Source organism: Oryzias melastigma, linkage group LG17, assembly GCF_002922805.2.
Source record: "Oryzias melastigma strain HK-1 linkage group LG17, ASM292280v2, whole genome shotgun sequence".
NCBI lineage: Eukaryota > Metazoa > Chordata > Actinopteri > Beloniformes > Adrianichthyidae > Oryzias > Oryzias melastigma.
In genome coordinates this window covers 9,781,397-9,805,499 of record NC_050528.1, presented here as the reverse complement: position 1 = coordinate 9,805,499, position 24,103 = coordinate 9,781,397, and the positions used below count along the sequence as shown (strand labels likewise).

Below are 24,103 nucleotides of genomic sequence, written 5' to 3'. Positions count from 1 at the left end.
CTACTTAATATATTTGTAAAGATGTAGACTTTTCATGGTTGATCCATTTCAAATCTGCAGCATCTCAAAAAACACTAGTAGTTTATATATATATATATATATATATATATATATATATATATATATATATATATATATATATATATATATATATATATATATATAAAGTGACATAATTTTAATCAAAGCACTCATTCTTTTTTAACTTTTTAGTTAAATCTATGTTTATGTGATTTACGACCAACAAAACTGAAGAGGATCTTCTCTCTTGGCTTGTTTTTCCATATTCTTGTCATGTTCTCGGTGCAGAACAGCAGTGAAAAAAGGCAAAAACCCTCAAATCTCACTAGCACTGGTGTAATTATTTACCCAGCCACATCCAGAGAGGAACACCTGTTCCTGACCCTGTCCCGACACAAATTCGTAAACTGAGAACAATCTTTTTCAGTAAATTTTTAATTAGAATGTTTATGAAAGCTGTTTGATCCACTTTGATATTTAACTTAAGAGTCAATGTTTCATGAGTGCATCACCTGGAAGGTTTAAAGTCTAGAAATGCGAATTCATGTTGAATTTTTAACAAGTGGTTTTAAATCATCTTAGCATTTCTTAATACTGAGAAATTTATAGGAATAATGATTTTTAGAACTGACACAAAACATTTAAAAGAGTATAAATTGATTTTTACGTGTTCCACTGATAAGAGCGGCTTTGGTGTGTTTGCATCTTGATACGAGTTGAAGACGGTGTGCCTGTGGTTTTGCCTGCCCCTGTTCTTGCTCTGCAAGCGCAGATTGGCTCAGAAAAAGGAGACTCCTCTTTTTCCCACCCCCTCTGATTGAAGGGGACACATTAGATCAACAAACCAGCTAAAACAAACCAACGTCAGCCGGTTCTGAGCTGCCAAGAAGAGCAGACTTTTACTGTTTCACACAGTTCAAGAGTCAAGCTCTGAACCAGAAATGTGTCACAGAAACCAGTCAGTCTTGAACCAAACTGAATCTAGACGAACACTGTGTACCACTGCATGGCAGTCAACTAAAATAAATTGATAAATAATATTTAAAAAATGATATTTTTAAACATATAACAATTAATAATATCAAAATTATATAAGAAAAAATGTTTCCAAGATATTTTTGCTTCCTTTGAAGTAAATAAATTTAATAAATTGCTTCAAATTGAAGATAAAGTGAAAAATGTAGTGTCTGAAAGTAACCTAGAACATTGAAAACAGGAGAAAAGGACGCTCTCCTTCTATTTCAACAGTTTGATCTGCTGCACCTTCTTGCGTCAATTGACGCACAGCCCTTGCCCACCAGGTCAAAGACCTGCTTCTTTTAAATGTGCCCCCAAACTCCCAGTCAGGTTCAGTTTCCCTGAGTCCCCGCGACCTGCGAAAGGACCCTCTGGACTTGGACACCATGATGCAGCGGGCTTTGTTCAGCAGGAGCGCGCTGCTCGCTCAGCAGGCTGCGGCGGCTCTCGACGGCGCGCTGCTCGGGAGGAGTGCGTCTGCGCTGCAGCGCGTGGAGCGTTCCATGTCCTCGGTCACCATCCCGCCGCCAGCGGGCATTCTCCGGCCACTTGAAGTCCCCATGCGTTATCTGTTCGGACCGGGACCCTCGAACGTTCCTCCACGAGTTTTGGCCTCAGGTTCCAGGCCAATCATTGGTCACCTGCATCCAGAAATGTATCAGGTAAAATGTATATTCGTTATTGATATACATTTGTTGTAATTGTGATTTGGAAAAAAAGTTATTAAAGTCCTGAAAAGTAACCATCTAAGAAAAGATGCGTAAAATGTTGTGCGTAATTACGCACCACAGCTTTCCACTGAACCCAAAGACTTATATATATATTTTAATGTGTACCACAGATCATGAACGACATCAAAAAGGGGATCCAGTACGCCTTCCAGACAGAAAATAACATGACCATAGCGATGAGCGGCTCCGGCCACGCAGCCATGGAGTGCGCGGTGTTCAACGTGGTGGAGCCCGGAGAGAGCGTCCTGGTGGCGATCAACGGCATCTGGGGAGAGAGAGTGGCGGAAATTGCAGAACGGATGGGTGAGTGTTTGTAGAACACGGATTTACCAAACACCGCATCTGGTTGATGACATATTTTGCTTTTTATGTCACTTTGAAAGTAATTTTGCTCATTTAAATGTAATATTTTTGTCGGTAGGTGCAAATGTACACACAATAGTGAAAACGCCTGGAGGATATTATACCAATGAAGAAATTGAGCAGGTAATATTCAAAACTATGATCTGAACCATAGACCTGGGCTGCATGGCGCCCTAGGCAAAACATGATTATTATTGCCCCAAACGCTCACACACACATACCGGTTTATGTGTCTTATAAGGTCTTTTTCATTTTTGTTTTTTCCATAGGATTACCAGACCAATATGAACCCTTCTACAGTCATAGATTTTTTTTTCCCAAATTAGGACACCCCCTGCCCCCTGTAATAATCAAAAATGTCCTTCCAGTGTTGCATCCATTCTGGTCATTTGTCCTTCTAATGCAGGATTACCAAAACACACACACAAATAACACTGCCAGACAAAAATGTTGAAATAAGTACATAAAAACATTTTTTAGGATACTAACACTACTCCCTAGCTGGGATGCAAATCCCCAATCTTTGCAATGGAAACCAGCCACACTAACTACTGCCCCAATAATTGGTATGACTTCTCCAACACGATAGATCTTTTGACAGCCATCTCCAGTGTTTAGGATTTAACGATTTCCATTGATAAGGATTTAAAAAGAGAGAAAAAACGAGAGGAGTCTTTTCCAACAAAAAAAAAACATTGTATTTTTTTTACTATAATGAGGGGGATTTCCAAGTAATTGAATATAAAAAACACACAAACCTCGGCTTTGAGTCAGTCTTTTCCTCCTCTTCCTTTCTTCTTTGACCTTAAAGCTGGCCCCAAGGGCTCATTTTGATGCTTTTTCATCCTTAAAGTTTTAAAGAAGCACTAACAGCAACAACACTGCACGCCCCCCCTCCTCCTCCCCCCATCAGCACCAGGCAAAATTATTATGTCAAACTTTTGACTTTTTTATTTATAATTTTTTTTTTAACATTTTACACGAAATAATAAGTGTGTTAACTGTAAAAAAAAAAGAAAAAAATCATTGCAATTTTGCACCCCCATCCAAGCAGATGGTGCCCTAGGCAGCCGCCTAGCTCGCCCATGCCCAGGGCCGGCCCTGATCTGAACATTTCATTAAGCTTATTTTTGTTTCATGTACACCTACTTGTATTTTTCATTTATACATTTAAATGTATTTCCTAAATCGTGGCATGAAAAGAGTGACTTCTCTCTCTCTTTCTGTTCCTCTCAAGGCCATCCAGAAACACAAGCCTGTTTTGTTTTTCCTCACACATGGAGAGTCCTCCGCTGGTCTCTGTCACCCAGTAGATGGCATTGGAGACATCTGTAGAAAGTATGGCTCCTGACATGCATACTTTAAGCTAAACAATGCGTCTTTTCATTTTTCTCACTGCAAACTGTTTGATCCCCGACAGACATAACTGTCTCTTCCTGGTCGACACAGTCGCATCACTTGGAGCAGCACCGATTTTTATGGACAAACAAAGTAAAGCATTAATATCCACTTATAGTGAACATTTGAAAATCTACTTCCCTTGCATGATATTTACAATTTTTATTGACAGAAATTGACATCCTGTACACTGGTTCTCAGAAGGCACTGAACGCACCTCCTGGCACTGCACCCATCTCTTTTAATGACAGAGCATGGTAAGACCTGCAGCATTATTTCTTCTTTATATGATTTCACTTAAAATGGACATTACTTAATCTCTTTGCAGCCACAAGATGTTCAACAGAAAAACAAAACCAGTGTCTTACCTCTTTGATATGACACATCTGTCCAACTACTGGGGATGTGATGGAAACGCAGCCAGAGCGTAAGTTTAAACCAACGTCACTAAACCAGGGGTCTGCAACCTGCAGCTCCAGAGCCACATAATTTTGACAATTTTTTGTGCATCCTGTCCTGTACTACAGAAAATCAGTGAACACAAGCAGAATTAAGGTGCACCACATTATAAAGCAGATTTTCTATTTTTTTAAATAAGAAATTTAAAGTTTTCAAAAAATATGGCAGTTTATCACTTAACCCCAGAGCACTATCGCCAGGTGATTTACATTATTTTAAATTTGTTGCATTTTTTGAGTGTTATGGGTCCCTGGGTAAATTCTCACATGTCCCAAGAATAAGTGTACATAAGGCCAAGTGTACTGTATCAATATCTATTTTTTTAGGAATTTTTTTTTTCTCAAATTCCTACTTTTTCAGTCATTTTCAAGCATGTATTCTTAGGATCTTCCTTTGCTTTTTCCCCCACTTTGGTGCATAAAACAGTATGAAATCAAAATAACTACTCTAATTTATTATGTTTTGTCATATCTTGATCGAGTTTTTATGAGAAATACTTCTTAGTGAGTATTTTATATCAGGTAAAAATTACCCGGCAAAAGTGACGGTGTAACTTTTTATAGTGAAAGGGTTAATTAGCTCGAATTTCACTTCAGTAGTTTTAGATTTCTGGCTGAGATGTAACAACAACAGTAAAATTAACTATTTTTATTCAATTTCTGCCTACATTATACTTACTATTACTTCATTTGCTGCACTGAGATGACCATATGTGGCAGGGTGTCTTTTATTTTGAAAGGAACTCGCATGAACTTCTGTCAAAAGTAAAAAAAAAAGCTATTTTATTTTAATGTTTATGTTTTATTCATGAAAAATGAACAAAAGTTTGTGCATGATTATCATAACAGTAACAATAGCATAAATATTAATCAGTGTCTTGTTTTTTTAAAGGGTAAAGGAAGACTTTGTGGCTCCTTCTGGGTTGTAGTCAGTGAGAAATGAACTAGAATGGCTCTTTGAGAGTTGAAGGTTGCAGACGTCTGCACTAAACACATATGAATGATAAAAACTGAACAGCTGTGCTCTGGGTTTAAAGATATCATCATACCGGGCCGGTGTCTGGATTCTTCGCCCTGAGGGAAAGTTTAGCGATACTTGCTGAAAAGGTAAAGTGATATTCCATCACTTTGACAAATGGCCGAGGAAATAACTTTGTCTGTTAATATATCTAGAATTAATTGTTAGTTTTCGAGTGAATCAATTTAAATACACAAAAGATATTTTTTTACATCACAAACATTCAGTTTAATGTCAGAACTAAACAATTTTGTGAAAAATTGTGGATGATTATATCTGTTTTGAGAGTATTTGTCTTCGTTTAGGGTTTGGAAGAGTCTTGGAGGAAACACAAAGAGGTGGCGGCCTACCTCTACAAAGGGCTGGAGGATCTCGGTCTCAAGCTCTTCATCCCTGATAGGGTGAGGTAGATATTTCTTTCCAAATTGTTCATGCCTTATGTAACCATAAAAAGTAAAAAATACAAGGACAATCAGCTTGTTTTGAAATGGGATAGACAGTTTTTTTTCTTTCTTGTGTGCTAAATGTGTTACTTTTGTTATTTCTGCAGGATATGAGGCTTCCTTCCGTTACCACAATAGCAATCCCTCAAGGTTACGACTGGAGGGAGATGCTGAGCTACATAATGAAGCACCACCAGATGGAAATGACAGGAGGACTGGGGCCTTCCATCGGCATGGTAGGTTAGAGGTGATAAAACATGATGATTGATGACTGAAAAATTCTACTTTATGCTAAAATGTATTTCAGTTTCTGTCAATAAAACTACTTGTACTACATTCTTTAGCAAATCTAAACATTAATATTAGCACAGACTGTTTCACAGTTTCTTAGATTTATCCCAAAGTGAAATAACCAATCTGATCTAAAGCAGGATCATCAAGCAGAACAATTTCCTGAATCATCTTGCTGAGTCACTGCAGACATTGTCTTGCTTTTCCCCTTCTCTTTTCATTAGGTGATGAGGATCGGATTAATGGGATACAACTGTGAAAAGAGTAACGCTGACAAAGCACTTCATGCCCTGGCAGATGCTCTGAAGAACTGCAAAAAGAGCAAGGCTTAAGAGCTCACATCCCCAGAGAGCTGACTGTCAGTCCATCCATCTATGAAACAATAAGCGTCTCCTCGTGGAAGACAAATGAAACAATGTAAAAAAATGGTAATTATTTTGTGGTTTTCTCCACAAGGATTTTAGAGTAGCCCTATTGTATAAATTGGTTAAATAGTTTAGTTTTGAAAAATAAAAATGTTGATATTGTCATATGACTCATGCTGAGTGCACTTACAATGTCAATAAAGCCATTATTTTATCAAATATTTGTCTTCCTTCAATGTGTGGGAAAAGGGAAAGCTCCGTCTGTTTTGGCTGTCATTCTGAGACGCACACTACAATACCCAGAATGCTTAGCGGTGAGGTGGAACGGGAAGTCGTTAAATTTTGCTAGCGTCACTTTCGCCAAAAACATTGGTGCAGTGAAGTCTCGTAAAAGAATTTATAAATGGCGTGTCCTGTAATGCACAACGGTAGGTTTATTTGTTGTCTTTCATATTTGATGGAATAGCATTAATATTTTTTTATTGTAAATGTGCTGTAAATGACCGGGAAACAAGTGCAGGCTAATCAACTGCATTCATTTCGTGTTTTGTATGCTTCTAATTCACCATCTCACCGCTTAAGGTCCAGTTTTTATTTAATATAAAAAGAGGTTTATGTGTCCTAAGCATTAAACATTATTAGTATATGCGCTTTGTCGCGAGAGTTTAGATTTTCATTAATGGAAGGAGTCCTTGGTGTGTTTTCCTGGTTTGTGACCTTGAGTTGCATTCAATGTACCTCAGAAACGAGAACAACAAATCGTTCAGTAAGGATTTAACTAATAAATCGTTACTAAATCTATGTATGTATGTTTGAATTGCTTTTATTAGGTAAAATAAATAAACAGAAATTAATTCAATATCTATAATCAATACACATTTTTATTTTCGTGCCTTATTATACCAGATTGTCAGAAACTAACCTGAATACATCATGACCATACATTTCATATGGAGTTAATTGCAAAGATAATTCAAACTCCAATCACAAAACCATAGTAACGACCACTTCTTTCAAAAATTGTTGTTTGCAAAAAACGTTTGTGTCACGTTACTGCCCCCTTGTGGAGTCAAGTATACATTGCAGTTTTCTTATATTTTTTTGACATATTTTTTTCTTCCTCTCAAAATCAAATATTCCAATTTGTCATCTTTCCTAATTAATTAAAAATAATCTATTCGGTTTGTCTGGCACCATACTCCAAAAATATTTTGTTTTTTTCTTATAAAGTGTTGCATTATATTATTTTATTTTCAGTTGTTTATGCTGCAGAATTGTCTTCCTCTGAAAGCTGCTCTTTTAAATTTAATTTAACTTAAATATTCTTAAAAATGAAGTCCAGTTAATGTGACTTTTTTTTAGGGAGACAGAAGGACAGCGGGTAGGATTTGGGGTTTTATAAGCTCATACCAAAGCTTGATCTGTGAATGGTTTTTAAAAACCGTGCAGGTCCTTGATTCATATCTTGGTACTCGTGCGATTCTACTGAGACTTGTTGGCACTTGTGAAAGCTCTGGATTCACTTCAGCATTCGTGTGATAAACTAGACGGAACTTAAAATCTCAGACTATGCAAGAATCAAACTGTTTTGTGATTTAAGAGAAAAATTCGAGGCACTGATAGACGCATTTAGACTGTAAATAAACAGTGTCTTTTACATCAAATATTGAAGGAAAACATATACTCTACATACAATTTTTAGGTACATTTTGCATGAAATTGGCACATTTTCATTGTTATGCAGATATATCTACCTCTCAGTTTGTGGGGAAAAAAGAGCTTACAAAATGCTAAGTTGACTGATGATATAAAGTGGTGGTTGAGCCAGAATTTTCTTTAAAACAGAGAGTGTTTTTGGTGACAATGTCATTAAATTGAGCTTGTATTACTTCTTCCCTTTAGCTAAAGCTTAACCTTTCCTGAGCTGCAGTGATCTTGAAAGTGATCCACACCCTGATTATCTCTTCAATAGATTATAGTCTCTCTTTGTACTTTTGGTGTCACTCAGCGATCACTTAAACGCCAACAGTTAGTCCAGAATGCAGCAGCGCGACTGTTAACCGGAACATCCGGACGAGCACACATCGTTCCAGTGTTCAGCTCACCTCACTGGCTTCTTTGTTTTTAAAACTCGTCATGCTCCACTTAAGAGATTTGAACTGTTTGCAGCCAATCTAGAGGTTTTAGGTCTACCAACCAGAATCACGACTAGGGCTGCCACGATTAGTCAACTAATCGACTAGTAAAATAGTCGGCAATTTAATAGTCGATTAATCGTTACTTTATATTATATGGAGTTGGAGTGTAATAAAGTTAAAAGTTATAATGGTTTTATGCTAGCTTTTTGGACTATTTTGGCATTTATTAAGTTTTTTTAGGCTATTTTAGAGTTTAGCTAATATTTCGGCTACATAACTGTTTTGACTAACTTTGGCTTTTTGTCATTTTTTAGGCTAGTTTGGCATTTAACTATATTTTAACTGGCTATCAGCTTCAACGTTTTCAGCTATCCGCACTAGCATCTTCAGCTATCAATTTTAGCTTACAGCTTTCACACTAGCATTATTTAGGCTACTTTAGAGTTTAGCTAATACTTAATGCTAGCTGTTTTGGCTAATTTAGGCTATTTTAGAGTTTAGCTAATATTTAAAGCTAGCTGTTTTGGCTAATTTAGGCTATTTTAGAGTTTAGCTAATATGCTAGCTATTTTGGCCAATTTAGGCAACTTTAGAGTTTGGCTAATATTTCGTGCTACCTATTTTGGCTAAGGTAGGCTATTTTAGGCTAGTTTAGCTAATATTTCAGCTACATGCTAGCTGTTTTGACTAACTTAACTTTTTTTGTATTTTTTTAGGCTATTTTGACATTTAGCTATATTTCAACTGGCTATTGGCTTCAGGGTTTCCAGCTATCAATTTCAGCTTACAGCTTTCACACTAGCATTATTTAAGCTACTTTAGAGTTTAGCTAATATTTCGTGCCAGCTATTTAGTCTAATTTAGGCTAGTTTAGCAAATATTTCAGCTACATGCTAGCTGTTTTAACTAACTTGGGCTTTTTTCATTTTCTTTAGAATAATTTGGCATGTAACTAATATTTTAGCTGGCTGTCAGTGTCACCGCGTTCAGCTATTAGCTTTAGCAATTTCAGCATCTTCAGCCATCAGCACTAGCATCCTCAGTGCCAATTTCAGCTTACAGCGTTCACACTAACATTATCACAGGTAATGCTATATATCTAGTTAGTTTAAATCTCATGATGTTTAAGATGTGTGCTTTAGATCCACTTTGCGCACGGCCCGATTAGTCGACTAATCGGAAAAAATAATCAGTGATTAGTCGACTATTAGAAGAATTGTTTGTGACAGCACTGACGACGACAGAAGTACCAGAGTGACCGAGCTTTTTCTGTTGCTGACCTTCAGATATGGAAAAATCTTTGTCCAGAACTCCGCATGAAATCACACCCACTCCGATCATTTGATTCTCTTTGACTTTATATCTAAAATACAATTTAAAAGGACCTGATATTGACCCTTGGGGAACCCCACAACTTATTTAATGGATTCTTGAGGAGCATGTATCCAAATGCACATAAGTGTGGATCTGTAAGGTAGGAATGAAACCACTTCAGAACATTTCCAGAGAGTTCCACATCTAAGTCTAATAGAATCTACTCATTCAGAAGAGGCACTAAGATCCAGCAGCACCAGAACAGAACTTTGGCACCATGATGGTGTTGGAAAGAGCTATAGAAATAAAGATTTGCTCATTTTAAATTCTTTCCTCCTTGTTTAAATGTCTCCAGCCTCAGCAGAGCTGAACCCAGCTCTTCTCTCCCTGAAGTGGCTGCTGGGTTCCTGGGAGAGCGACGAGCCCGGAGAAGGCACCTTTCCGTCCATCAAACCTTTCCGATACACCGAGAAACTCCACTTCAGCCACGTGGGGCAGCCGGTCATCAACTTCATGTACGCCGTTTTAACGCAGATTTGAGGTTTCCTACAAACGGCTGATTCCTCTCTGGTTTTGTTTCACAGGTTCAACGCCTTCAATGCCGAATCCAACAAGCCTCTTCACAGAGAATGTGGTTTTATCCGAATGCAGCCCGGCACCAACAGAGTGGCTTTCATCATTGCACAAAACTCAGGTGGAGCTCAGAACTTTCTCACTCAGGAATCTTTTATTTGTTTGGATCTCACACCTCTTTGTCATGAGTGACTTTTCTCGCACAGGTTTGGTGGAGATCGAGGAGGGAGAGCTCACAGGGCAGCAGCTGAAGCTCCAGAGCAAACAGGTTGCCAGAATCTCTTTTGCCAAAGAGCCGCACGTTCAGGAGGTAAATCTGCTCTTTGGCTGTTATTGACAAAAATAATAATAATCACGATTGAACAATTTTTGCCGACAACAACTTCCTCTTTTCAGATTTGTCGTGTGTTCAAGCTGCAATCAGATGGGAGGCTGGAACAGACAGTTTCCATGGCAACAGACAACCAGCCGCTGACTCAACACTTGCACATCACCTACCGTCGGGCTTCCTGAGCCAACAAACCGTCGCACCTCTCATGCAAAGTTATCCTTAGTCTGGAAAAGACGAGCTTGACGATAAATATTATAAGTAAAGGATCTGGAACATTAATATATTAGCAATACCATGAAATACTTTGAATGTACACTGTCATATTTTTCTCTGGGTAGCTAGTAGAAAAAATATTGCACTGTTTGTTGCTGTTTTTTTAATGGTAAAAAGTATTTGTTCATGTTTTGCTTTTTTCAGTTAAGGCGGTGGTGTTTTGTTGTATAAAAAAGGGATTTTGTTTTTCAATATACTAACTAAAAACGTTCAGTGTTATTTGTGAGTTGCTGAACATGTTTACAATTTGTTCCATTGATTTTTTTTTTTTGTTAATTTTCTAAAAATGTTATTGAATCTTTGTTTGTCTCAAGAAAGTATCTTAACAGAAGAACTGACTTTTTTTTAATTATTTTCTGTATTCTTTTACAAATTGACAATAAATGAAATAACCACAATTTCACAGAAATTTTGACTTTTCTTCATCTAAATCTTTAAAATCCTGTTCAAAAAGCTGCTGATTTTTAGGTTTAAGTCCAGGGAAACATCCTTTTATTTCCTCTGATCAATGATAATCCAACTCTTTTAGGATAGGAATCAGATTATCTCGCAATAATATCTGGATTTTTTTACAACTAAATATAATTTCTGACAATCTCGTGCTGGACATAAACTACAAAATCTTAAAATATTCCTGGTTTAAAGCTGAAAAAGCTACTTGAACCATCATTCCTGTCTAAAACAATCTTCTTTTGACTTCTTTTAAGCTAATTACTGACATTCTTCTTCATTTATCTTCTTATCTACAGATCAGCGCAATTATCAAGTTGTTTTAAAGAAAAAGCATTGTGGGTTGGATAAAGAACTGTACATACACCTGTCAGGATATGGTCAAGTTTAATGAAGATATAAAAAAAATCAACATAAATGAATACTAATAGGCATTCATGATACACAACCATCCTGAACTTCTTCCAGTTTGGGTTTTAATTGTTAGTCACAAAAATAAAAGAGCTAAAACCATAAATAAACTATGTACAAATTAAAAACAATCATCCGTGTAAAAAAATATATTCACATTCAATGTGTACCATTCAACTCGTTGCATTTGGTCCATTACTGGGCACAATGGGAAGCCATTTTGTCGTGGTAGTGGAGAAAAAAAAGCATAAAAGATGTGGAGTGACACAAAAGATATGCCTGTTAATATTGTGGTGATTACTCTTTGGTTGAAGGGAAATCACTTTCAGGCTTAGCGTGGCACGGAGACAACAAACATGCTGCTCAGGAAGTATTTGTCGGTAACCAGGTAGCAACAGACGGAAAGCGGCAGCAGATCAAACCTCATCGAGCGCGGCGACCATCTGCGCTCCAGCTTTTAGTGACAACTCTGAGGTTTTCATCTCGTCCTACTGGCCAGCTGTTCACGGCTCCTTCATGACGTAAACGTATATCGTGGTGAGAGCGTACTTGACTGACTCCATGACAGACGACAACCAGGGTTGTTCGGAGGTCAGCTCCTTCTTCACCACACACTTGGTGATCTCAGCCTGTCAAAACAGGAAGCACTTTTTAACCATCTCAGTTCTTACAGTGTGGAAGATTTTCACTGTTTTTTTATTCATTTTGAAAAAAATCTAAAGATCATCGTTTAGTTTTAGGGTTGAGTAAGTATCAAAGTGACTTAAAAAACCTCTTTAATAGACTTTAGCTAAAATATTTATTCAAAAAGTTTCTCTTAAAAAAACAATAAAATCCTCTAAGAAAGACTAATGGGAATTTTAAAGTTGTTTTTAACTAGGTACATATAGCGTTACCTGCAATAATGTAATGTGGCTGCTGAAGGTGCTAAAGCTGATACTTGAAAATGCTGAAGCTGAAAGTTTGCTAAAACATAAGCTAAATTACCCAAAAAAACGGAAAATATGTCTAAATTAGCCAAAAACAGCCAACATAATGCTAAAAAGTTACTCCAAATGTGCCTAAAAAACTGGCAACGTATCTAAACTAGCCAAAAACAGCTAGCACAATGCCAAAATGTTAGCTAAACTCCAAATTTGCCCAAAAAACTGGAAACATGTCAATTAGAAAAAACAGCTAGCATAATGCTAAAATATTAGTTAAACTCAAAATTTAGCCAAAAAACTGTAAACATGTCTAAATTAGCCAAAAACAGTTAGCATAAAAACTACAATGTTAGCTAAACTCCAAATTACCCCCCAAAACTGAAGACATGTCTAAATTAGCCAAAAACAGCTATCATAAAGCTAAAATGTTACTCCAAATTTGCTTAAAAAACTGGAAACATGTCTAAACTAACAAAAAACAGCTAGCATAATGTTAAAATGTTAGGTAAACTCAAAATGTGTCTGAAAAACTGGAAGAAATCTCCAAATTAGCCAAAAACAGCTAGCATAATGCTAAATGTTAGCCAAATTCCAAATTACCCAAAAAAGTGAAAACATGTCTAAATTAGCCAAAACAGCTAGCATAATGCTAAAATGTTAGCTAAACTCCAAAATACCAAAAAAACTGGAAACATGTCTAAATTAGCCAAAACAGCTAGCATAATGCTAAAATATTAGCTAAACTGTAAATATGCCTAAAAAACTGGTAAAATCTCTAAATTAGCCAAAAAAGAGCTAGCATGTTTTTTTTAAATTAAAAGCTAAATTCCAAATTGCCCTAAAAATCCAGTGGTTGCTGAATATTTTAATGTTTGAATTGCGTCTAGTTGAAAGGATATGCAGAAGTTCACAAGTTTCAAAGTGCACAAAATTGTTGTAATTTCTCAATCATTTACTATAGGGCATATTTTTTTCATTTCAAAAACTAAAAGGTTTATGAATACCAAAAGAATAATAAGTATTGTCCTGAACAAGCTGAATGTTTCTTTATGACCACATCACCTCTTACTGCACCTCAGAAATTCTATTCTTTAAAAGTTTTCTGAAGCAGAAAAAAACTGAGAATCAGTTATATAAAATAGCAAATAACCCCCAAAACCAAACAAATTCATTATAACATAAATATCCTAGATTGAGATTATTTGTGGAATATGACAATTTTATGTTCAGTGACTCCGAAACAGGAACTTCTAAACATCTTTCCTTTCATTGTTCACACCCCAAAACTTTCTGGAACACTTTTTTTTTTCTTTTATTGAAGTAAACCCCTCACTATGGTTAGTTTTTCATATATATTCCCAAATAAATGTGTTTCAAAATTGCATACAAAGGATTATTGAGAGAAACACATTCTAATACTAAGAGGAAAGAATTTCTCAGATGAAGAATTCAAGTTTTAAATTAATGTGATCAAATTTTGATTGAAGCATCGTGCTTCCATTTTTGGAAGGTCTCTTCAAACTATATTAGGAGCGTTTGATTTCCTGATTAAATTAAGAATTTAGACTTTGGAGGCACATTATGATTAAATTGGAACATTCAGTTAAAAAAGGAAAAACACTGCCACTAGAGCAAGAACTCTCAAACAGGAAACCATGTGTGTCCTTTACAAAAACTTGATCTCATTGTTTAATAGGTGAGATTCACCAAATCATGGTTTGGTAAAATAAAGTAAAATGTAGAATGTTATCCTTTATTTTGCTTTACTTTGGAGCTCTTCATGATCTGCTAAGCTAGCTTTAGCATCCTGCTTCACCTACAAACTAGAACTTTGCTTTTACTTTGTAGGAGCTCTGGTTTGTGACAAGAATTAATATGAAGAAAAGAATAAAGAACCACATTTTGATTTAATTTGTTCTTATTTAAAGTTTGGTTCGGCGGTTTGTAGTTCCCTCGCTGATCTCTGTCAGTCAACAACGTCATCAGAACATCATAGCTTACTGTATGATGGAGTGTGTTTTTATCTTTAGAATACATGTAGATAGGGTAGTTCTTCTGTCTTTCTTACATTTCCTTTAAGAAATTATTTTTTGTTTGACTGTAGTTTATCAGGAATAATAGAGATCTATGTCTATAACATGAAAATTGTGTTTTTGATGTTATTAGCATGTTCGTGTGGCCTTTTTCTCATGATGGTAGACATATATATAAAGATAATTAAACTTAAAATCGTAGTTTTTGAGTGTTTCTTTATTAACGATGTTATGAATGAGAACCAGATGCTAAATTGTCATTGGAATAAGGTTTGACGGTGTGACGTATATGCTACTCCTGGAGGCCACAAACTCTCTTCTCCACTTTATTCTGATGCATCCACATGCAGACAAATAGATCCATGTACAGTACATCTTTATTTCCGTGTCGGCGCTCAAAACTGTACGACTGGATAGCTCCACAATTGCTTGCCTTATTTTAATTATTTTTTTGCACCGGTATGTTACTAGGTTGGGGTTGATTGATTTGAATTGATTTAAGCTTAACAGATCAATAATCGATTTATAAAAGTACGTATAGCATTTAGTGATTTAGCACATAAAGCTTAAGTCTGCTAGCTTAATGCTAACATTTAATGGAATTTCCCAAAGGACGGCTAATGCTAACGCTCAGTAAACATACATTTCTGAGTAAATTAACATCTTTATAAACTCACAGGCATAAATTTTCCAAACTCTTTTAAGGAAATATTCATTAAAGTAACCATTTGTTGTCTAAAACATTGTTTTTTTGCTCATACTTTCTCCTTCTTCTGGAATAAGGTGTAATGCTATAGCGTTATCGCCTCCTAGTGGCTAAACGGAAGCACCCTCCAGGAGAAGCAGAACAACGTTTACAATGTTAATGGTGTGAATATTTTGTTACAACTTCTGCTTTTAAGAAACCGTGTAACACTGTATGCTATTAACAATCTACATTTTACAGTATATGAACTGTATCAGATTAATATAAATATATTCAAAACATATAGTAGATTATTAATGTATTTCTAAACAAATGTTTCTGAATCTGTAAACTGTGTTAACTCAAAATTGAATTATTGAGAGGATCAAAAGAAAAAAAAATTGGAATCGAATCGACCCAGGATCCTGTGAATCGAACCGAATTGTTCCTGGAAATTATCGATTACATGATCGAGAGCATGTAAACAAAAGGATGCTGGGTAGTGGAGACAGGCTTACTCCACCCCAACAGTTCCACACACAACTTTGTAATGAGCTACTGCCGCTCTGCAGAAAGTATGTCCTCGACAACGACTAAGGTTTTTTTTTTTTAATTTTGGCTAAATACGGCATAAACATAATTAAAGGACCACTAGAAACACTTGTAGAATATAGATCAAAAGATCAGAGGGGGAATTTACTAAACTGTTATCATAAAGAACATAAAACAAATACCATCTTAAAAAGTGAGATGACGAAGGAGATCTCTTACCCATCCTCCTCTCCTTTTCAACCAGGGAACCAGGAATCTGCGAACAAACTGCCCAAGACTGTCCACCAAGATGTGCACGGTGGTGACGTAACCTTGTCTGACGCAGTCCACAGCCAGGGCTCCAGCGACTGCATACATGGACACCACCTTACCCCATGTTATACCTAATTAAAAAAACAGAAAAAGTGGGCTTAAGTTTAAAGGGTAACCAAACAGGGCAATTGGAGGCCGACTCTATTCTCAGCCCAGGTTTGAAAAAACACCAAAAAGGGGACGGGGCTAGTGGAGCCGGACTGAGCGGGAGAGGTGTGGCTTGGATCTATGATTGACAGTTACATTTGGTTTATATAATGTATAGGGATGTCCCGATCAGGTTTTTTTGGGCCCGATCCGATTCCGAGTCATTTGATTTTGTGTATCTTCCGATACCGAGTCCCGATCCGATACTTTTATAAGACATTTAAAACATGAATAAATTAAACAAACAGATTAGTGTTGTCCCTTATTTATATTTCATTAACCTTCTTTTATCATTTAAAAACTTAAATAGAACACTTCTGTGAAGGAGCTTTAATAAACAAGTAAAAATACAGCAAATATAAACTAGGAAAGAAAATACAAACTTCTTGTTATATAAGTGATAATTAGTCATGTGAGAAAGTTTAGTGACTTTAGCTTTAAAATCTTTAGAGCTATTGAACATTTTTGACCAAATGTGATTCCTGTCCTCATTTAAAATTCTTAAAAATAAATTATGACTTTGTTTTAGAATAAAATTTGATGAGTGTTCATGAATAGATGATATCATTATTAGTTTTAATTTATTAGTTTTATTTATTTAGCTATTTTTAAGATTATGTGTTTATTTTTTAAGTTCTTAAGACATTACATTTTCGGTTTTATTACCACAGTAGTTAATTTTCTTAACTGGTATTTCTCTGTCAGATAAATGAAACAGGCATATCAAAGGACAGCTCGGGTCCTAAGGAGTTAAATAACGGCGCTAGCATGTAGCAGTTAGCAGCTGCTGTTTAGCCATCTGTCTGCAGCATGAAGAGCTTCACATTAAAAAGAAAAAAAAACTGTCTTTTTCTGTTGGGATACCTTTAGAGGTTGTTGTTTGAGTTATGAAAAACCAATAGAGACACTTGCTGTCAGTTTAAAGCGTTTTTAAAAGAGATATTGGTCCCAGAAGTTAGCTTTCTAGCTAGCTTTGTTTACAAGTTAGCCATATGCTTGAGCTGCTGCTGTTTTCTGCTACATTTTCTGGTAATGACATTTTGTGATCTTTTCATGACATGCAGACTTCTAGAAGAAGATGAAATATAAAGCTCTGATCACAATGAGAATAAATGAAATATCCGATCCTGATCGGACAAAGGAGTCCGATTCCGATCGAGTCTCAAAGCACGTGATCGGCCCCGATTTCCGATCACGGGACATCCCTAATAATGTACGTTGGGTCTTCAATATGGAGTGATACAAACAAATTGATGCAAGTCTCTCCACAGAACTTTCTTAGGAGCTTGAGGATTTTTCACCTCCCCTTACCCTGAGGCCGGCGCTCATTGTCCAGAACCTTAGCGGGGCTGCAGGCACAACTGAGAGTTTGAAGGTCAGAAAGGGAGCCATGTCTGAGAGTGGTAAAAATGCCGGATCCGGCTGTCCAGGTAATTCTATCCGGTCCTCCAGATCATTTTATTTTATTGTTATCAATGGCCTGATGTTATCTTGCACTTATTTATAACTTGCATAATTTTGAAAATATATATATATTTTTATGGAGGGTAAAATATTGAAAGTTATTTAAGCTTTAAGTTAATTTATTGTTGAATAATATCCCTGCCTGTTTTTGTTCATAGTAATGTTAAAAAAGTTAAATTTTAGAATTTTAGAAATTGGCTTTCTGCTAGCTTTTTGGCATTTATTAAGATTTTTTAGGCTATTTTGAAGGTTAACTAATATTTCAGCTACATGGTAGCAGTTTTGGCTAATTTAAGCTTTTTTTTGTTTTGTTTTTTAGGCTGTTTTGAAGTTTAGCTAATATCTCAGCTACATACCGTTTTGGCTAATTTAGGCTTTTTTTTGTTTTTTAGGCTGTTTTGGACTTTAGCTAATATCTCAGCTACATGCTAACCGTTTTGGCTAATTTAGGTGTTTTGTTCTATTTTTAGGCTGTTTTGAAGTTCAGCTAATGTCTCAGCTACACGCTAGCTGTTTTGGCTAACTTTGGCTTTTTTTGTTTTGTTTTTAGGCTGTTTTGAAGTTTAGCTAATATTTCAGCTACACGCTAACCGTTTTGGCTAATTTAAGCTTTTTTATTTTTTTTAGGCTGTTTTGAGGTTTAGCTATTTTTTCAGCTACATGCTAGCTGTTTTAGCTGACCCAAGTTTTTTTTTCTTTTTTTTTCTTATTTTTTTAGGCTAATTTGGCATTTAGCTAATATTTTAGCTGGCTATCAGCTTCAGCGTCTTCATCTATCAGCTTCAGTGTTTTTAGCTATCAATTTCAGCATCTCCAGCTGCCAAATTCAGCTTACAGCATTCAAACTAGCATTATCGCAGGTAATGCTATATACCTAGTTCATAATTTTGTAAAAAAGTTATGGTTTTAGAGTTTTAAAAAATTAATTTCAGAGTGTTCAATAAATGTTTATCGTCTTTGGCCCGCGACCTAAGGTATGTTTTGGATTTTTTCCCCTTGTGCGATTGAGTTTGACACCCCAGCTTTACATATATCTGCAAAAACATTAATTCATACTCAGCCAAAACTCCATGTTGTGCTCAACAAACGGAAATTGATTCAGTCTGGTTGGATTTTTGCTAAAAAAAAAAAAAAAAAAAAAAGAACTGAACACTATTTTACTGTCAAGTTTCTGTCACATGTTTAACTTCATATGACCCATGAGGGCTGGTGAGTGGACCTTGAACTGAAATAAACAGGCCAACAAACCACAGCATCTGTGTTAACTTGACTGACTGATAAGAGGTTTTTTACAACAACGCTCACGATTGAGGATGAGCCGCAAAGTCCTCGGGGGACAGAAAGGGGCCACTTTGAGTTCAAAAGCTAACACAGCTAGAAAGAAATGTTAGCTACATCTATTCAGGATGGGGACATAAAAACTATCATTAGATGAGATTGAAGGCACGGGACTATTTCCAGGTATTCTTGCCTGGGTAACAGGGACAATTATAACTGGTTTAGGTGTTATGGAATGACCTCCCTTAGCCCGGCTTGCTTCGTCATGAATGTCTCTGGAGCTGCGGGTGAGCTTAAACGAGATAACCCATGGAAACTGTCAGAGTACGTCAAGGCTAACGCTCTACTGAGAAGCAGGCCAAGAATAGAGATGAGATTGCCAGGGATAAAGACGGAAGGGGAGGGGTTGGAAAAAGAAGGAACAGGAGTGGGAGGAAGGAGAACAAGGATGAAGAAAGCAGCCACGCAGATTATAATGATGCATCGGAACAGATCTCCGTCTCAGCCTTTAACCCTTTAACACAGGATCTCCAGTGTTTATGTTCTTTGATTCACCGCTTTTCTCCTTCAAAATCTGCTGGAATTACGTTGATCGTGTTAACAGTTAAAAATTAGTATGTAAAAGTTTTTGTTTAAACGTCAATGGCGACGCCTCAGATGTTAAAGGGTTAAACTGTCATTTGGATGTTTTGTCTTTTCACATCTTTAAAGTCCAGACAGAGAAAAAGATTTGACTTTTTTGTTCTATTTATACTCCAGTTTCATTCCTCCATCCCACAAGACTGGACCAGACCGGGTTCACGAGTTTGTTGTTTTTTAAGAAGGAATCCCACGCCGTTTCTATAAATGACAGCCTTGTGATGTCAAATCAGAGGAACATCGGGCCAAAACACAAGCAAAAAAAAAAGACATTAGGCCAGTCGGTTTTCCAGGCAACACTCCAAATGTTTTTGTTCATCACGCTGCAGCCAGACTCTCATCTCTCCCTGAAGGTTTCTGCAGTCATTTACTTCAAAATGATGCAGCTTTTTATTGTAAATTAAACACAAACACTCAGAAAACTGTAGCTATAAAAGCTATAAAAATGGTGTTTAGGTGGTTCTGAATGAGCACAAAGCAAATTCTACAATAACTACAAGAAAACTGTTTTTTTTTTGTTTTTTTTAAATACCCAGAAAGGAAGGCCCAGTGGGCCCCCATATGTTTTAAAAGTGGGCCCCAAATGGGTTTGTCCACGGTTTCTGTGGTGGCCCCATCAGTGTTTGCCCATATTGGTTTAAGTGGGCACTCGGTGGGTTGGCTCGCTCCGCTAGACAGCCGCCCGGTGGACAACGAAGCTTGCTAGATCACTACAGCACAGCTCACTGGCTTGCTACAGTGGAACTCGCTAGCTTGATACAGCAGAGCTAACTAGCTTGAAACACTGGAGCTCGCTGGCTTGCTACTGTGGAACCCGCTAGCTTGCTAGTGTGGAACTCGCTAGCTTGCTACTGTGGAACCCGCTGGGTTGCTACTGTGGAACTCGCTAGCTTGCTACTGTGGAACCCGCTAGCTTGCTACTGTGGAACCCGCTAGCTTGCTACTGTGGAACCCACTAGCTTGCTAGTGTAGAACTCGCTAGCTTGCTACTGTGGAACCCGCTAGCTTGCTACTGTGGAACCCGCTAGCTTGCTACAGTAGAACTTGCTAGCTTGCTACTGTGGAACTTGCTAGCTTGCTACAGCAGAGCTTGCTCATGATGGACGATATATAGAAAGAAAATTAAGTTCAAACTTGAATTTTAGAGTGTTTTCTTTTTCCAATTGTTGTGAATTACGATTAGATGCAAAAATGTAATTGGACTAAGCTTGTAGGTGTGACATAGATGCTACTCCCGCCAGCAACGAGCTTCTTCTCTGTTCATTCAGATGCATCAACTTGCAGACTAGCTCGCTCCAGCGGAACTCGCTACATCGGAGCTCACTAGCTTTTTACAGCAGATTTCGCTAGCTCGCGACAACAGAATTTGCAACAGCAGAGCTCACTAGCTCCATACAACAACGCTTGCTACAGCAGACCTTGCTAGCTCGCTATAGCGTAGCCTGCTAGCTCAATCTATGCTACCTTGATACACCAGTGCTCGGTAATTTGCCACAGTATAGCTCGCTATAGTTGAGCTTGCTACAGTTGAGCTCGCTATCTTTCTGCAGCGGAGCTAGCTAGCTTGATACAGCATAGCTCGCTACAGTGGAGCTCACTACAGTTGAGCTCGCTATCTTTCTACAGCGGGGCTCGCTAGCTTGATACAGCGGAGTTCGCTATAGTGGAGCTCGCTACAGCGGAGCTCTCTAGCTTGATACAGTTGAGCTTTTTACAGCCGACTTTGCTAGCTCGCTATAACGGAGTTTGCCACAGCAGAGCTCACTAGCTCCACATGGCATAGCTTGCTACAGCAGACTTAGCTAGCTCGCTACAGCAGGTCTCACTAGATCGATACTGTGGAACTCTCCACAGCGGAGCTCCCTAGCTTGATACACCAGAGCTCACCAACTTGCTACAGCGTGGCTTGCTAGAGCAGAGCTTTCAGCTTGATACACCAGAGCTTGTTAGCTTAATACAGCGGAGCTTGTTAGCTTGATACAGCTGAGCTCCCTACAGCGGAGCTTGCTACAGCAGAGCTTTCTAGCTTGATACAGCAGAGCTTGCTAGCTCACTACAGTGGAGCTTGCTAGCATGCGACGCTGTCCATCAGGAGGCTGGTTAGCATAGCTAGCCAACCCACTGAGAACCTACCTAATTTAATGTGGGAAACACAGGTGGGGCCACCACAGAATCTGACGACAAACCAAATAGGAGCCCACATTTTCTGCCCACTTGGCCTTACTGGCTGGATTAGTTCATGAAAGGTTATTGGATTAAAAATAAAAAATAAAGGTTAATTGATAAATGTTTTTCTTATTTCAGATTTATTCACCTAAAATTCTCAGACTGAAGGCGTCAAAGAGAGGAACAAAGCTTAAAGGGCTTAAACAGAAGCAGAACATGTCTAATTAGTGTCACCATGTTTCCAATTGATGCTTAGATAACCAGTTAATTCACTTACTGCTCATGTAGGCTTATGTAAGACTCTCTGGGCAGTTTTCTTTTTAATTAGCATATTTTATTGAATTACTACACATATTTGGATGCAGAAAATTGACTTATTTCATGACAAAGTTGCTAGTTGAAGATGTTAAGTTTGAATTTAGATGAACGTCCAACAGCATCTGATTTCCACCCACTCACTGACAGGATGAAAACTCCAAAATTTACTGATACGTCTGGCTTTAAAAAAAAAACATTTGTGTGCTTTTGATCCCCAACATTTCCAAAGTGACCGCAGCTTCTTTTGTTGTACCTGCTGAGAAAATCTCTGTTGCCACTCCAAGGAAGGCATCTGAAACCACGTTCTCCATGGCAACAGAAATGTTGAGCTGCCGAGCTACGTTCCTGTACAGACCAGGCTGTATGCACTCCAGCTCGTCTCCTAGGAACAGACGAAAGATGGGGACAGTGTCTTAGAGGGAGTTGTGTGCAAACAACACATCAAGAAGATTAAAAAAAATAAAGTTTATTCCTTTACAAAAACCTGTCCAAATCAAAAAAGCTGAAATATTTCTGCTATAATGAGATCTAATTCACATTGACATGTATTAAATATTGCGTCTTACCTAGACACAGGAGAACCATAGTCACCTCGGAGAGAGCCGCATTGGAAGGACAGAAATTGATTTCGCTTTTGGACCACCCCAGCCCATTTTGGTGGAGTCTGGACAGGATGTAGTCTCTGCACAACGCTTTCGACTGGGACACCAGCTCCTTCTCAGAATGCGATCGCTCAAACACATCCAGGACCTCGGCTGCAAAAACAGAAGAACGCCGCAGAACTTCCATGTCCTCCTCCTCCTCCTGCTGGGGGATGTGGGTCAGGGAGTCTGACCTCTCCGGGATCAGCTGTGTAATCAAGAGCGTCCTCTTTTCCTCTGAGATCAGCTAGTGATGAGGCACCTGTGGGGACAACATGACTGGGTAGTTTTCTAAATACAAATGTGATTAGATTTGTAATATTTATCAAAATCTTGGTCTACATGTATAGCAAATGTGGGTGCATCTAAAACTGACCAGAAACTTACATAAGAAAGTGATGGAGGCGTTATTGTTGAGTCATTGATGGTCAAGTTAGAGATTGATTATGCAACAAGCACATGGGAAATGCTGATCATGTTACTTTTAAATAAAAAAGTGACTAAAAGGAAAATATAGTATTTATTGTTAAATTCCCACTTACCATCTGCATTGTTTTTCCTTCCAGGTGGCACCAAAATAAACTTTATCCCGATTGATCCATGAGTGGAAAGCAGTTCTTGTCTTAAACAACTGATTTATTTATTTTTTTATTATTATTATTTATTTATTTTTTGCAAATTCCTCTTCCTTGTTTGAGCAAACCAAACGACCCCCACGAGAAGTTCTGGCCCGGACCTAAAAGGTCCAATTACTCCCGGAACAGCAGCGAGCGTCTGAGGCGAGCGAGTCAGCAGGAGGACGCCTACCTGTTCCACCTTCCCCAGTTGCGCCCACGGGGTACGTTCGCTTTGCCGCCGGGAGGAGCCCGGAGGGGCGGTGTTGTATCCGCCTCTCTCGATTAGCGACCTCAAACTGAGTCCCACGGGAAGAGGCGGACAAATCAACCGAACCTGCTTTCTCATTCACAAGTATACGCGGATTAGGCGACAGCTACGCGCTCGGATCCGATCTGTTGTCACGCGTTTATGTCACCGATAAGAGGTTTTTAACAGACTGAAGGAGATCTGCTTCGTGAGTGATTGAAATGACGCTCAAGCAATATAATAATAAAAGTAAAAGTATGCAAATAAAGATAATCTAGTCTGTGATTTTTATTATTATTCAAATATAAAAAAAAGAAACTTTTGGTTTCATGTGTGGCAACTTTTTGTCAAGTTAAACTAAATGTATTTTAAAATATTAGATTGTTATTGCTTTTCCTAAGTGTGGCTATTTTTTGTTGTTTATTTATGTGTTTGTTTTTATAATAATAAATTATACTCGAATATCATTCAACTATTGCTTAA

The 24,103-nt window shown here is 37.6% G+C and overlaps 3 protein-coding genes across 3 annotated transcripts; 2 read left to right on the top strand and 1 right to left on the bottom strand.

The window, feature by feature from the left end:
• Positions 1-1,373: 1,373 nt before the first annotated feature.
• Positions 1,374-6,324, top strand: agxtb (alanine--glyoxylate and serine--pyruvate aminotransferase b). The gene is made up of 11 exons (XM_024273718.2): positions 1,374-1,700; positions 1,880-2,072; positions 2,191-2,255; positions 3,370-3,470; positions 3,553-3,623; positions 3,703-3,787; positions 3,859-3,957; positions 5,026-5,095; positions 5,312-5,407; positions 5,557-5,685; positions 5,965-6,324. The coding sequence occupies exons 1-11, from the start codon at positions 1,425-1,427 to the stop codon at positions 6,070-6,072; spliced, it is 1,293 nt and encodes a 430-aa protein (XP_024129486.1). The 5' UTR covers positions 1,374-1,424; the 3' UTR covers positions 6,073-6,324.
• A 69-nt stretch (positions 6,325-6,393) lies between these two features.
• On the top strand, positions 6,394-11,152 carry thap4 (THAP domain containing 4). Its single transcript, XM_024273719.2, has 5 exons — positions 6,394-6,533; positions 9,913-10,072; positions 10,142-10,251; positions 10,337-10,440; positions 10,527-11,152. Exons 1-5 carry the CDS (start codon positions 6,509-6,511, stop codon positions 10,641-10,643), a joined length of 516 nt encoding a protein of 171 aa, XP_024129487.1. The 5' UTR covers positions 6,394-6,508; the 3' UTR covers positions 10,644-11,152.
• Positions 11,153-11,554: 402 nt separating this feature from the next.
• Positions 11,555-23,853, bottom strand: LOC112147062 (bcl-2-related ovarian killer protein homolog B). Its single transcript, XM_024273165.2, has 5 exons — positions 23,299-23,853; positions 22,682-23,018; positions 22,369-22,497; positions 16,011-16,174; positions 11,555-12,224 (listed from the first exon to the last, which is right to left on the bottom strand). The coding sequence occupies exons 2-5, from the start codon at positions 22,902-22,904 to the stop codon at positions 12,099-12,101; spliced, it is 642 nt and encodes a 213-aa protein (XP_024128933.1). The 5' UTR covers positions 22,905-23,018; positions 23,299-23,853; the 3' UTR covers positions 11,555-12,098.
• Positions 23,854-24,103: the final 250 nt, after the last annotated feature.

What these genes read in the sequence shown, in the direction of transcription:
- agxtb (XM_024273718.2), top strand. Translation starts at nt 1,425, where the DNA reads ATGATGCAGCGGGCTTTGTTCAGCAGGAGCGCGCTGCTCGCTCAGCAG. An exon ending in AGCTCTTCATCCCTGATAGG is followed by an intron (nt 5,408 to 5,556) that starts GTGAGGTAGATA and finishes TTATTTCTGCAG; the next exon opens with GATATGAGGCTTCCTTCCGT. An exon ending in TGGGGCCTTCCATCGGCATG is followed by an intron (nt 5,686 to 5,964) that starts GTAGGTTAGAGG and finishes TCTTTTCATTAG; the next exon opens with GTGATGAGGATCGGATTAAT.
- thap4 (XM_024273719.2), top strand. Translation starts at nt 6,509, where the DNA reads ATGGCGTGTCCTGTAATGCACAACG. An exon ending in GTGTCCTGTAATGCACAACG is followed by an intron (nt 6,534 to 9,912) that starts GTAGGTTTATTT and finishes AAATGTCTCCAG; the next exon opens with CCTCAGCAGAGCTGAACCCA. An exon ending in CATCATTGCACAAAACTCAG is followed by an intron (nt 10,252 to 10,336) that starts GTGGAGCTCAGA and finishes TTTCTCGCACAG; the next exon opens with GTTTGGTGGAGATCGAGGAG.
- LOC112147062 (XM_024273165.2), bottom strand. Translation starts at nt 22,904, where the DNA reads ATGGAAGTTCTGCGGCGTTCTTCTGTTTTTGCAGCCGAGGTCCTGGAT. An exon ending in TATGGTTCTCCTGTGTCTAG is followed by an intron (nt 22,498 to 22,681) that starts GTAAGACGCAAT and finishes GTCTGTTCCTAG; the next exon opens with GAGACGAGCTGGAGTGCATA. An exon ending in TGAAAAGGAGAGGAGGATGG is followed by an intron (nt 12,225 to 16,010) that starts GTAAGAGATCTC and finishes CTGTTTTGACAG; the next exon opens with GCTGAGATCACCAAGTGTGT.